Source organism: Elgaria multicarinata, chromosome 2 (genome assembly GCF_023053635.1).
Source record: "Elgaria multicarinata webbii isolate HBS135686 ecotype San Diego chromosome 2, rElgMul1.1.pri, whole genome shotgun sequence".
NCBI lineage: Eukaryota > Metazoa > Chordata > Lepidosauria > Squamata > Anguidae > Elgaria > Elgaria multicarinata.
This window is the reverse complement of record NC_086172.1, coordinates 36,687,287-36,702,371: the sequence shown is the minus strand read 5'-3', so window position 1 is coordinate 36,702,371 and position 15,085 is coordinate 36,687,287. Positions and strand designations below refer to the sequence as shown.

The 15,085-nt window shown below is 39.4% G+C and overlaps 1 protein-coding gene across 4 annotated transcripts in view; it reads right to left on the bottom strand.

The window, feature by feature from the left end:
• NCKAP1 (NCK associated protein 1) overlaps window positions 1-14,819 on the bottom strand; it is a 60,599-nt gene extending 45,780 nt beyond the window's left edge. For 2 of the 4 annotated variants that reach the window (XM_063116289.1, XM_063116290.1), the window contains exons 1-3: window positions 14,595-14,819; window positions 3,709-3,726; window positions 1,884-1,994 (exon numbers count right to left, since the gene is read on the bottom strand). In XM_063116289.1, the coding sequence (XP_062972359.1) occupies window positions 1,884-1,994; window positions 3,709-3,726; window positions 14,595-14,702 (237 nt within the window). In that variant the 5' untranslated portion in view covers window positions 14,703-14,819. The remainder of the gene's footprint in view (window positions 1-1,883; window positions 1,995-3,708; window positions 3,727-14,594) is intronic. The other 2 variants (XM_063116291.1, XM_063116292.1) reach the window with 1 other exon arrangement.
• Between the last annotated feature and the right edge of the window lie 266 nt (window positions 14,820-15,085).

Below are 15,085 nucleotides of genomic sequence, written 5' to 3'. Positions count from 1 at the left end.
CAACATATTGGAGGGTTGTGTTACAATATGAGAAACATGGTGAGTGAGGAAGATACAGGCTATAGCATAAAACCTCTGCTGGGGCATAAAAAAGTCTTCAAAAACAGCTTGTCTAAAGTATTGCACAAGACCTTACACAAAATGGAAGAACTTCTCTGGATCTAGATTCACTTTTCTTACACAATATACTTCTCTAGAAATAACATTTTCATGAGAGGATGATGCTTTCCGGTAGCAGAAGGGTACCTTGGGATTCAAGCCATTCTATTTGATTTTTCAGGTTCTATATATATAGATGCAAGTTTGTAAAACATCTTTTCATAACTTGTCATTACTTGACATTTGGGGTTGGATCCAGACTTATTGTCATACTTACATTAAATACATTGAAATCAATGGGTCTACTCTAAGTATGATTAAGTCTGTATCCAACCCATAGCAATGAGCAAGTATCATTGAAATAAAGTACTAATGTTGCCAAATAAGATACTGTAAAAAAGGGAAATCAGAATTACCAAAGCTTTATAACTGTATTGGAAACTGGAATTCTCAAGCACTCATGCAAACAATTGCATGCAGAGAACAAGCAAGCCCATTACCTTCCTCCCCCTTCCACTTCTGAGAAGACAAAACATGTAAGAATATCTTTTTCGGTTTCCATTACAAATAAATAAGCTAACTTTTACATAGCTTTCTACGTTCCTATGAGAATTAAACTAACTTCATAAACAGCTTTAAAAGACCCATTTTATTATGAGTATACAAGATTCCTGAACCAGTAAAACCAAATTAACCTAGAAAAAGGAAATAAAATTACATAAGGAATCAGTTTAAGTACGTTATTTCCTTGTTTCAACCTTTTTGAGAGATGCTAAAAGCACCCAGTTTCCACACTGACTCCAGAACAGCTTCACTCTGGAGGATTACCAAAATTGGGAGCCATCCCATTCAACTGTTTTCCAGTAGTAGGGCACTCTATTGAATTAATTTAAAATATCTTTATAACACCTTTCAGGGTATACTGCCCTCAAAAGCTGGTTTACCAGACTAACACACAAAAATACAATTATGTTCACCTTCTGTGAAAATACGTAGTAATTTCGACTCTCAAGATACAGAACCCAGAGCTTTATTCTAAAAATAAGGCTGGTAATATACTGAATGATACACCCAGACTACATCTTAGGACTTTTATTTGATGGTTTGCAGCAGAGACTAACTGATCAGCAGCACTCACTCCAAGGAATGTACTGCACTGGAACATGTCTTATTTTCATAGTTAAGCAATGAGGGAGATAGAGCCCAAATGAAACCATCCTAGAAAATATTTACTTCATTTGGTTTTCCACTAAAGCTTACTTAAGGAGTTGCCAATGAGCAGCAGTTCTAAAATGCCTGCTAATGGTACCCAGTCTGAAATTCTGATACACACTTCATAACTGATAATTTGCAATCCATTTCACAATCGATTGATTTTCCACCTTCAACCTGACACCTTGTAAATGTTCATACTAAAATCTTGTTTTCAGAAACACTACCATGCACTGTCTAGGGCCTGGATTCTAGGATAATAATATTCCAAAATGCACAAGGCTCCTGTCCTATTTCTAAGAATCCCAAAGCATAGCAAAATTCAGGACAGGAATCTTTTCTCATCATTCCAGCAATGGAAAAAGCTGCAGCTATAGAATTTCTGCCTTTGGTTCAGTTCCGTTCCTTCTGACATATGATCAGCCTACCACTGAGCTTCAACCAGTGTCAAGCCCAATACTGTTTCCCGTCTTGCCCTCCCAAATGGGTCCCACACCAGACGCTTCAGCAAAGCTGCCTAGGATAATATTATTTAGCAGATCCAGATAATTACAGAGTGCTTTTTTACTTACATTGTTGTTCCGTGTTTCAACAGCTGGAAATTTTCTGACAATGAATTTGACAGCGGATTCCAGATTTTTGTCGATTAGATATGATGGTTTTGCTTTTGGGTCTCCACATGCCTATGGAAGAAAATTTTAAAAACTAAAAATATATTCTTATCACTATATATAATTTTAGCTCATCTACAGGCAGAAACTAGGAAGACTTCTTTACTTTTTAGTGAGGTGAAAAAATGAGTGGGATTGTCACAGCTGGACTATGCAATGGGAGACAGTACAGAGATGTTCTTCTACTGGAAGAAATGCATGGAAGTTTCAAAGCAGTTAGTGCAAAACAGCCGTGAAGGGGAAGTTCAGTCTTAAAAGAAGAAACAGATAATTTACTTCTAGTCAAAGTATGAGGTAGGTTTGTCTTTAATTGCCACCATGAATTAGTGAAGCTAATCAACTGGTAGAAACAGTGCTGGGCTTATTACATTAGTGTACCTTAGCCTTCCAGATATTTTGGACTTCAACTCCCATCAGTCCTAGCCAATATGGGCAATGGTCAGAAATCCTGGGAGTTGTGGTCCAATACTTCTGGAGGGTACCAGGTTAGGGAAGGTTGGTGTGCCTTATCTGAAGCAAAGAACCATGCAATTTGTAGTTAATTTGTAGGTTTTTCTGTAATTTCTCTAAAACACTGAACAATGACAGCATCTATTTGCTTTTAAAGGGAAATCAGACTCAAATGTTCTAAAGAGATAGCACTATGTAAATTACATTTTAACAAGGTTATCATGTAGGCACAACGTTTGAACCCAGAGCCACATTCAGTAAACTCTGACCTACAAACACACCTCAGTTTCACAGAGTTATTTCCAACACAGAAATCAAGTATTTATCTGGATTTTGTATCCAGTCACATCCCTTTGCAATATGCTGATGTCAGTGCGGTGTGTGGTAGGAGAGGTTAGGTTACCAATTTTATTATTACTAGCTCAAACAACAGCCATGTTGAAGGAAAACAAACCCAATGCCACATGCTGTGTACATATCAGCTTGGTTCCTGAGGCATGGCTTTCATTTGTTAACAGGGCTACTGCTTAATCACGTTTGTTGTGGGACAGAAATTAGAGTGCTGGAAACCCTGTGCCAAAAGAGAGCTCAATACCTTGCAACTGATCCCAAGCTGAAAGTTGAACATCTTTGCATTAATTGGGGTATTCTTGATTTTATCTATTATTTTAATCATCTCAAATGAAGAACTGTAAATATGTTAAGACATTACTGTCTAAGGGTGCAAACCTATGCACATTTAGACAGAAAGAAGTTCTACAACTCCCTGACTGTGGAATGCTGGAAGTTATAGACCTTTTTTTCTGTCTGAACATGCTTAGCATTGTGCTTTAAGTTAGCTGTTACAGGATTTTATGACTGAACAACCAGCAAATTATTTACATGATGAAGTTGCAATCCCTTACAGCTACAGTGATTTTTTTTTCTAGAAGTCTGGTGTTTGAATCTACACTGTAGACAAGCTTGGACAGAGAACAGAGCAATGGTATACAGCTGAACTTTGTCAGAAGTGTAATTAACACACCAGAAGAACAGTGTGCCGCAATTCTGTTTCTGTGATATCTCTTCTTTGATACAAAATTCTCATTTAATAGAGAATCTGTGGTCCATGCAGACTGTAACACTGTAGCATTTCTACATAACATAGTGAGTGAAAAGCCAAGACGGCACCTTATTAACTTTTCTACAGTTGTATTGCAGATTATAGAGACAGAAGTCATGGAATATGAGACTGATCTGAAAGCGGGCAGAGGGAAGGTGAAAAAGCTTTGCAAACCTTCCATACTTGTCCTTGCTGGGGAAGCATTGTAACGAAAAAAGAGAAGATTACACATAAACAAAAAAAAATTAAATTCCCACAAGCATCATGTTCAGGAATGCAAACTAATACTATTTAACAAAGTTAAAGCTAAGTGCTAATATACTTAAATATTTCTACATACAGTCAGCATTCTAATAGGCACTATCTCTATTACATATATGGTCCCCCAAAAGTGTGTACAACCGTTTTCAGTGCAAAATATATTGTGTCACATCAGCTACCAAGTTAACCATTCTGAGCCAAAGGGATGAGGTGGAAAGGAAGGGAGTTAACACTAGACAGCACATGCAACTTTCAGAAGAGTAGAGCAGCTATCAGTGAAATGTTACATACCTGAAATATAAATGGTAGCCGAGAATGAACAAAGCAAGTAGTCATTATAGTAGAATCCTAATTCTAACTTTATACAATTTTCTGTAAGAGCGTCACAAAGATACGTATACTTAGGTTGGGTCCTTCCTAAACAGCTATTCAACATGCTTGTTTTCTATGTAGAACAAATACAGACCCTGTTCAGACAACACGTTAAGCCACACTGATTAAGCATTTTGAGCTAAACATTATGGCTTAGTATGTCGCATGAACCATCACTTAGTGTGTCATGTGAACCATTCCTAACCATGGTGGCCATATGGTTTAAACATGCTCACTAACCATTTACTGCAAAAGGATTAGTGGTCTAACCATGGCTTAGCACGTTGTCTGAACAGGCCCACAGTCTCTACTATTCTTAAACTACCTATGCTTACACAGGAAGTACATTTTAAAACTGAAATCACAATAATTCTATGTACATTGGTAAACCATAGAGAAAAGTAGAATAAAGTAAAAAACACTTTTTGCAGATAATTTAGCATTTCAGTTTGTCTAATGCTTACTCTAAACTGTCATTCAATAATGAGATGCATTCTCATTTGCTTGGCTTCTCTAAGTGACCAGTCTAAAAGGTGCTGTTTTGCGCTCTCTCTCTCTCTCTCACACACACCCACACACCCACAGAGCATTGAATCTAGCTAAATTGCCACAAAACAAACAGTTGTTATCAAGGGTGACCATATGAAAAGGAGGACAGGGCTCCTGTATCTTTAACAGTTGCATAGAAAAGGGAATTTCAGCAGGTGTCATTTGTATATACGGAGAACCTGGTGAAATTCCCTCTTCATCACAACAGTTAAAGTGTAAGAGCTATACTAGAGTAACCAGATTTAAAAGAGGGCAGGGCACCTGCAGCTTTAACTGGTGTGATGAAGAGGAAATTTCACCAGTTTCTCCATATATACAAATGACACCTGCTGAAATTCCCTTTTCTATGCAACTGTTAAAGATACAGGAGCCCTGTCCTCCTTTTCATATGGTCACCCTATTGTTACCCATTTTATATTGAACAATTATCTGAAAGTGACCTTGGAGGTAGATCAGAACACTTAATTAGAAACAGCTTCCAGAATATATTTTTCTTTTTAGTCATCTTACTACAGCTCTCTAATGTCTGTCTCTCCTCCTGTTTACACATTCTAAAACAGCATCAAACGAATGACTAAGGGCAACATTAATATTACATATTCTTTATACTTTCAGAGGAACAAAATTTCAAATGTAAGAAAACTTCTCTGAAGGTCACAAATCTGAGTTCTATGAAATAATTACTTTATTTCCAGACTTTTCCTTCTGTATTCTGGCAAAATATATCAAGAGAAGTTGCAAGTCATAGAATCACAGAATAGTAGAGTTGGAAGAGGCCTATAAGGCCATCAAGTACAACCACCTGCTCAAGGCAGGAATCCACGTTAAAGCATACCTGACAGATGGTTGTCCAGCTGCCTCTTGAATGCCTGTAGTGTGGGAGAGCCCACGACCTTCCTGGGTAATTGGTTTCATTGTCGTACTGATCTAACCGTCAGGAAGCTTTTTCTGGTGTTCAGCTGGAATCTGGCTTCCTGTAACTTGAGCCCATTATTCTATGTCCTGCACTCTGGGATGATCAAGAAGAGATCCTGGCCCTCCTGTGCGACAACCTTTCAAGTACTTGAAGAAAGCTATCATGTCTCCCCTCGGTCTTCTCTTCTCAAGGCTAAACATGCCCATTCTTTCAGTCTCTCCTCATAGGGCTGTTTCCGAACCCCTGATCATCCTCGTTGCCCTCCTCTGAACCCCCTCCAGCTGGTCTGCATCCCTCTTAAAATGTGGTGCCCAGAACTCAAGATGAGGCCTAAAATGTGGTGCCCAGAACTCAAGATGAGGCCTAACCAGTGCTGAATAAAGGGAAAACAGTACCTCACACAATTTGGAAGCTATACTTCTATTAATGCACTGTTGGCTCATATTCAGCTTGTGATCTACAACAATTCCACAGCATTTCTTAAAACTGTGCACCAAACCTAGCTTCATGCTCACAGGAATGATTCCCTGGGTAACAATGTCTCTTTCACTTCTAGCTTCTTTTACTAACAAACCTCAATGGGAATGTAATATATGTGAGGAGTCAGGGTAAGTTAAAGCGCCAGTTCAAGTGTCCAGAAAACACACATGATACAGATCTCACAGGATTATATCACTTCTAAATGTAGGGGAAAGATTAAGTATTTAAATTCTATTGAAAAAAACTTTGTATATGTGGAAAGGTAGCACATCAGGGGAAAGGGTTTGAGCTTAGCCTTCTTTCTTATGCACTAGCTTTCCATGTGCAGGCACCACACAGCGAGGTCACCATAACCCAGGATGAGTTCATTATCATGTCGTTTGGTGGGAGTTTTTTTTTAAACTAACAATGCCTTATTTGGCCAAAACAACCCACTCTGATAACCCACAGTATAATAACCCATTTTTGGTGCACCTGGGATTTTCTCTACTTTCAGAGTTAATTTTATTGTAAATATGCATTTTGGTGCAGTTTTGAGGTGAAAACTGCATAGCAAACTTAATCGAAGTATGAAAACTAAAGGATAGATTGTAAGCCTATGCGGCAGGGTCTTGCTATTTACTGTTTTACTCTGTACAGCACCATGTACACTGATGGTGCTATATAAATAAATAATAATAATAATAACTCTAATCTACATTTTGAGAACACGAAGCATGAATCAGGTGAGTTTGCCTAAAAATGTGGCCCAACTGAAATCCTTGAGCATTCCTATACCCAACAGGTAAAGATCACAAAAAAATTAAGATTTTTTTTTTAAAAAAAAGAGGGGAAAAGACGTTAAGGAGATGCATACCACAATCCAAATTAAACCCTCTTTCCTCATATGTACACAGACACTGATGTGCTACAAGAAAAATGGAATTTTTCCTTAGCTCATTTATTATTTGGCAGCATTAAAAGCTAATATTTGGAATGACTGATGATATGGAAACTAAGGAACACAGAATGGAATATCTGGGACCTTCTGTAGTTTATAATCCTGGATTTTCCGGAATTTCCTGAGTATGCTTTTATAATCTGGGACATGGTAAAAACACAACACATTTGAAAACTGCAAATAACAATCAAGAGCCACATTAAGTCTAGGACATATAAATATTTATTTTATTATTATTGCATTTATATCCCGCCTTTTTTCCGCCAAGGAACCCAAGGCGGTGTACATAATCCTCCTCCTCCTCTCCATTTTATCCTCACAACAACCCTGTGAGGTGGGTTGGGCTGAGAGTGTGTGACTGGCCCAAAGTCACCCAGTGGGTTTCCATGGCTGGTTTGTGTTCATGATCATCTTTATGCATGGTAAGAAGTATCACTGACTTCAAGAGAAGGAATCGTCCAAAGATTCAAAGGGTGCACCAAATTAAAGAAGTAATTATCAAGATTAGCAACTGAACTGTGAACTATGAAGAAAACTTAAGTATCTGCACCTTTTGTTCATAGGCATATTGTGATTCAGTCCAACTCAACTTAGACAGAATGAGTTGATCTGTGGTGCACTAGAAAGTGATTTGGGGCAGGTGTATATTCCTATTTATAAATTATATTGGGGTCACCTTTCAGTCTCAAAAGGGTCCACAAAGCAATTTACAATTTAAAGATTTTAACTTTAAAATAATGTCTTAACAAACAAGAATAGGAGAAAACCTATCTTTAAAATGAATGACCTTTTGATCCTTTAACTCTATTAGGCATTTTTATAGCATGACAGCACATCATGGGTTATTTGGGACATGTGTGGCTGCCATTTTGAATATGCAATCTCTGCTAGGGGCTGTCATGACATGCAAACTCATGAATTATGCAAGCAGTTAACAACTTTCCCATAACCCATGGTCTGTTTGTTTAATCCTCACATAAGCCATACTCACTGGGTTCACATGACACAATACCCCTGAGGTTGCATATGTAATCTGGTGCCCAGGGGCACCACAGCCCATCGGGGTTAAATAAACCCACAAGTCATGGTACATTGTCCAAACCCAGTCTATGATTGATTAACACAAATAGTGACAGAAATTTCTAAAGCACAGTCTTACAAATAGATAATCACACAGTTGCCTGTGAAAAGTATCAATTGCAAAAAGGAAAGTGTTTTGAAGTTTGTGGCAGATATTATGGCACACACTAGTTTTGCTGCAAATGGGGAAAAGTTCTTAATTACTTATTCCCAATAATTTGAATAGCCATAAAAAGAGGACAGCCAACCAATAGAGCTAAAGAGCACCCAGATATGTTTTTGTAAGTAAGAGAGTGAATGCCCCTCTACCACCCTTTCAGGCGGTCAATTCACTAGAAACAACTAACAGATGTATGAGCATACACACTAATAAAAGTGTGCGGGATAGTAGCTACTTAGATTTATTTCCAAGGGTACTTAAACATTTGCTTTGGAAAAACACATCTTTTAAATAGTGGTATACAGGGATTTATTTACCATTCTTAGTTGCAGGATTTATTCACAACAAAAATAAAAAGGCTATGCTTGCTCTTGAAATAGTTCTCTTTGCACAATGGCCACAATCCAGAGAACCACATGTCAGCTCCACACCTTTATTTATTTATTACATTTTTATACCGCCCAATAGCCGAAGCTCTCTGGGCGGTTCACCTTCTCTGGAGCTTTTGCTGCTTCTGCCAAATACAGTCCATATACCATGTGGCAAATTTGTTATAAGGCATAAAGGTTTGCTGCTGTTAAAATATATATTCAAAATCATTAGCTTGATACATTCATCCTACAGCCACACCTAAAGCAGCTCTTGGCAGACTAAGGCCAGTGACAAAAACTACTGTAAATAAGGTCTACAGTTTAAAATATGATAACAATGAATACAAGTATATCCAATGAAAAGTATCCAGAGCCTTATTCTATTCCATTCAAAAACTATTGTAAATAAGGTCTACAGTTTAAAGTATGTTAACAATGAATACAAATGTATATCCAATGAAAAGTATCTACAGCCTTATTCTATCCCATTCAAAATGCTATCTATAAATCCTGTCTTATTAGCATCATTTGCTCATCAGAAAATGAGTGTGAAGCAAGACTTCATTTAACAACTCAAAATATAAAAAATAATTTGTGCTACACCGGCAAATTTCCTTCCGTAGTAAGCCAGGAATCCTTTGGTATTCCAGAGCAGATGTACTTCCTTTTCGTATACTAACAGTTACATATCACAGAACTACCTTACTCAGAAGGCTTAATATTCTCTTTGGATCATACAACCAGAGAAGGAAACCAGCATACAAAAGTCACATGTGTATCTGCAGTTAGGTTTTCTCACATGAATTACATCTCAATCATATGGACTGGCACAAGCAGCACTTGTACAAATAATTTTTTATACTTATGATGTTGGGACACAAATCTGAGTCAAAGAAATGGGCAGATCCAATTGCCTTGAGCACATTTCCTTGAAGCTACCATACTAATCTGTATCAATTACCAGTTTCCACAATATATTTATTGGATTCAGTAGGGGCAGGATTTTCTTCTATCCTGGTGTGTCATAAGGGCTGATGTTCAAGTCCTGCTACAGCAGTATCAAATCCCAGTACCAAGCAAATGCAGCTGGTTACCCTCTCATCTTTAAGTTGGTCCACTGCAGCTCTGGACAGTTTCAAAATCACAATTTGCCTTCAAATGCTGTATAAATGCAGTGAAGATCTTCAAATGTTTTTATGTTTATAGTTGCAAGAAAGAAGAATCAATGTGCCACCATAAATGGTTTGTGAATTGTATTTTAGAATACAAAAGTAAAGCAGATCAACACAAGTCAGCAAAGAATCTTGTCTTTGGAAAGGAGCCTGCCTTAAAGCCACTTCATGAAATTAAAGAGGCACAATTAACTATAGTTTACACTGAAAGTCTACTGGAAAATGTTCCCTCCTGCAGAAACAACAAACACACATTATTATGGCTTTGACCTTTTCTTTAAAAACAAACAAACTAACTACTATCACCATTCATATTCAAGTCCAAATGTCCAATACCTAAAGCACTGCAAAGACAGGATAATCTCACAGAAGCCTATTTCTGGTGAGAATAAGATCATCTGACATGCACATAAGAATTTCTACCTGAGCCCTATATAAAAGACCTGATTATACAGGCAATTTCATATTTTAACTGACCTACAGACATTGCACAAGATAATAGTTGTCACAAAGTCCCATTAGTAACTCTGTGCTACTTATATTTGATTGCTCCTACTGCTCAGAACTCACTAGCAGTTAGTGAAATAATGAAATAGGTGCTTCTAAGCCCACTGAATGCATAGGATAGAGCTGACAAGTTTCATTCCATAGATACCCACAAGAGACAGACCACTTTTGGATGCTCATGGATGCTCATTGTAGACACATGCACCTCCTTATCCCTGCCGTCCACCTGTTGCGTGCCAGCTTCAGTGTGAAGATCCTGAGTTACATTAAGTCAGAGTCCGGTTATCCCTAGTTGCATCAGAACTAGGGAACCTTGGCATAATGTCAGCTAATAAGCCAGGAAAATAAACTACAATAAGTCAGAATCACAGATCAGAATAAGTCAGGATCAGTAACTTAGGTTTGTTAAGCAACATTGAGCCAGTTCAGGTGTAACAGGAGATAACAGAGGACTCTGGCTTAATGCAAACCAGGGTCTTTGTACTAAAGTTGGTGTACAACAGGATGAGGGAGGAACATATGAAAACACCTTCTTAAACAATGGTTTACGAAGCCTTGGACTTTCATCCGAATCCAGCCATTACATCCCTCTCTTTTCAAATAAGGTTGATATAGGTTGTCACAAGCATCCATTTCTAAAGAACATCCAGCAATGTATTCTGTAACTGCCAATTCATTATAGTATTCCTACTTTGTTTCTTGTTTCCTTCTCTTTTTCTTTCTCTATTCATTAAAAAAGGGGATGGTCTTATTTCTCTTAGATAGACTGCAGCTGAAAATACTGATGAACAGAGATAACATTAGCCAAAATGACAATGGTCTTTAGGCCTTGTACCTATCAAATTCCAATCTCTATTTTTTAGCTAGTATAAAAACGGGAAGCTACTTGAGAGGAAGGAACTGAAAGTTGGGGGATGACAACACACCTCCATTTTAGGTCAAAAGTGGTACTCATATGTACATATAAAATAGATATGAATTTAAAATATTGATCCAGCCAATTTTTAAAAATTACATCAAAGTGAAAGTTAAAGTCGCTAGTCAGAATCCATGGGGCTTGTGACCAGCTGTTAACACTGATCAGCGGTTACTTCCTCTTTTCCAAAAAAATCTTAACCAATTCATCTAACCACAATACCACATATTGCCTGGTCATCTTGTCTTGTAGATTTAAGGAACCTACATCTCAAAAAAACAAAACAAAAAACAAAACCTCATCCACTACATACACACACTCATGGGTATGGAGATCCATACTTTCCTCCTATAGGAAATGCACTATGTGGGAAGCAAAAAATTACTCTGAAAACTGCATGCCTCCTCTGGCTTTCAGACATTTTCCTGTTTCAAGAAGGGTTTTACAACAGTTTAAGAAATAGCAGACTGCATTATTCAGAAACCCATGAATACCTTCCTTTCTGCTACATCTACCAGACCACATCAGCAAGACCTGCTGAAAGCCACTGCTTTAAACAGTGGTCCTCCAGTTACTGTAGTGATGAATACTGCATAAAAATCTAGATGCAAACGTGAAATCAGCATTCACTCCAAAACGCAACTACAAATTGGTAGAAAGTGAATTGAGTCAAACCCAGCTGTCTATTTTGTCCATTTTCTATTCAACATTTCATGAACTGTTTGCACCTGCAATTCTGGTGAAATGGGGAATATTTAACATCATGCTTTGAAGGTGGTACAGGTGTGTGTGTGTGGGGGTGACACCTAAGTCATGTGTCCCTATTATTTTTCCAAAAAAGAAAATAGTCAGGTTTTGAATCTACAAGAACAAAGTTAAGACAGTCCAGATTCAAACAACACACAAGCAATTTACTACAAACATTTATGAGTTTGGAGTGCAAACTATAAAATTAAACTAAAAAGCTTTTTTTGACAAGTTAGGCTAATTTTTAAGATGTATGCTACCTTTGATACTCCGAAACAACTTTCTAAGTAAGTTTACAAGAGTTATTAACCCACCCCACATGCAATTATTTTAGTCATTTGTAGCACATTTGTAGCAACATTTACAGTTTTGCTGTTTGGTCCCCTGGAAGCAATTCTTATTCACCACAGGTAACCTGTCAAGTTGTTATTTAAAAACCTAGTATGGGAGCATTTCTAAGCTAACCAAGTATCATTAGCACAACCTTTTTCATTATGGTATGGCACTTTCAGCCTTCCCTAAATCAAATACACTTAACACCATGTTATATCCTTTTGATCAGGAATGGGCTGCCTTCAGCCTGGTATGTCCTGTCTTCATTTTATTTTTTTTACTAGAATCCCTGTTATCTAGAGACGCACTTTAAATTTGCAGAGCAAGAATAAATGCTCAGGGTCACTTAATAATTAAGGAATATAATAAGGTCCACAATCCTGTACCCACTTTCCAGCACCTCTAAGCTCAATTATGAGCACATAGGATGCTGTCTTTTACTGAGTCAATTCAATCGGTATTGTTGACATTTGACTGGCAGTAGCTCTCCAGGATTTCAGCCAGGAGTTTTTCTTGCCCTACCTGGAGATGCTAGGGATTGAACCAGGGAACTTCTGCATGCAAACATGTGCTCTACCACTGAGCTATGGACTGGCCATAAGCAGACAGGCATACGGGTTCTGTGTTGCTGGATTTAAGTGGTCCAGCATTGTTACCAACAATCCAGCAGCCAACAGGCACTAGGTGGTACCCCAGAAAGTGGTTAATGACCCAGTAAAAGATCATAATACCTATCATTTTGTCCACCCCACTTTAGAAGGCCTGAAGTCTTTTAACCAAGATAGTTGTGCATCTTAGTAAGCATGAAAGGTCAAAGTTTCTGACAACACCAACATTTACAGAAATATTTGTTATTGGTAAAAAAAGAAAACAACATTCAACTTGCAATCCTACGTATATCCTTATTAAAATCAATGGAATTTAACTTTTGAGATAAATATGCTTTAAGATTGGGAAACAAGTTTGACAGACTTAAAACATTAAAAAAACAGTCTCTTAACTACAGTTGAGGCACATAGGTAATTTTAAATATATATTTTAAAGTTGGTTCACAAAGTATAGCTGCAGCGGATGAAATAATGAACAGAAAAAGCCTCATTGGATTTGGGTTTTGTCTACTTTAGTCGCAATAATTTGCAGCTGAAAACCCACAGAACACTGCTTATTTGTTGGAGCAGCGGTGCAGAGGAGAGAACACTGATTTTTGTAACACATTAATACTATGGGATAATGATCTGATGTGACCACGGCCTCTCCAGCTACTATTTGAACTATAACCTGTCAAGAATCTCTCACTTTCTTTTGTGAAAATGTCACAAAAGGGTGTAATAACTGGAACAATCAGAAGGAACAGCTGCTATTTAATCCTTCAGCACAAATGCTCCCTTAGTGAACAATTTCTCAATAACATTTTAGCTGAAAAGATAATACAAGATAAACAACAATTATAATACTCCTTTCATTATTATTGGGGCAACTAAAGTAAGAAGACTCTATTTTATTTCTCTCTCCCTGATTCCATGACTCACAAGTGATGTGAAGATGAAGAAAAGTACAGGCTTCATATACCCTGTAGGGGATCTTCCACAGAAATATGGAAGACATTTTAATTACATATTAAATACGGAAAGCAGCTATCCTCCACTGACCCCCCTTTTTAGCTAAAAAACCAAAAACCAAAACAGGAGCTGGAGTTTGATTTGGGGAAAGGAGGTTCTCCCTCACAACAACCTCCGCCTCCCTCCACCCCCAATACATCTTTATCTCCTCCCCTTTTCCATGGGGCGACCAGATGGATCAAACCAGATGGTGCATCCGGCCCAATCCATATTTGCAACCCCCCTTCTCTTCCTCTCTTGGCGTAAAGGAAACGGGAGGTTTAAATATATTTATATATATATCATTTAAAATAAGGGTCGGTTTTCCTTTGCCGCCTGGGCCTCCGCCCCAAAGCAAAACAGTCCCCACACGCCTCGCTGACTAAGAGGCAGCCACGGGGTTGGGAAGGCGGAGGAGGGGAGGGAGGAATTGAGCCTTCGCCCCCGCTGCTCCTGCCGCCTCTTCCTCCGGGAAATGGGCGCTGACGATGAGAGCCAGTTAGGCCGCGCCAGGCCGGATGAATGCAGGAGACGGCCGGAGCGAGCCGCCCACCGCAAGCTAATGGCGGGGGAGGGACGGACTCGGACCCCCCCTCCTCCTCCTCCACCACCACCACGCACCGCTTCCTCCTCCCTCCCCGCAGCCGGGCCCGCGCACCTTCTTGATGTTGTAGAGGCGAGTGAGCATGCCGACGCCGCGGTCGTTGAGGATGGTCAGTTTCTCGGCCAGCTTCTGCTGACTGGGCTGCAGCACCGAGCGCGACATCCTGGCCGAAGGGAAGGAGAGAGAGAGAGAAAGAGAGAGAGAGAGGCGAGAGAGAGGCCGCCGAGGGCTGCTGGCTGTTGCTGAGGGGAAAGACGGCTCCTCGCCCCCTCCTCCTTCCCTCCCTCGCCCCCTCACTCACTCACTCCCTCGCCCCCGCCAAACCACCCCGCCTTCCTCCCGCCAGGCGCTCCAGGCCACGCTCACAGCGCCGCCATCGCCCGGCTGCCCTCGCCCTCCTCTTCTCCCTGCCGCCCTCGCCGTTTCCTCCCCCGGCCGCTCCTGCCAGTCTCGGGCTCAGTTAGGCGTGGCGGTGGCAGCCGAGGCTCTACCCCGGCCGTTGCCCACAGAGAGGCCGGGCTCCTCCGCCCCACGTGACGCGTCTC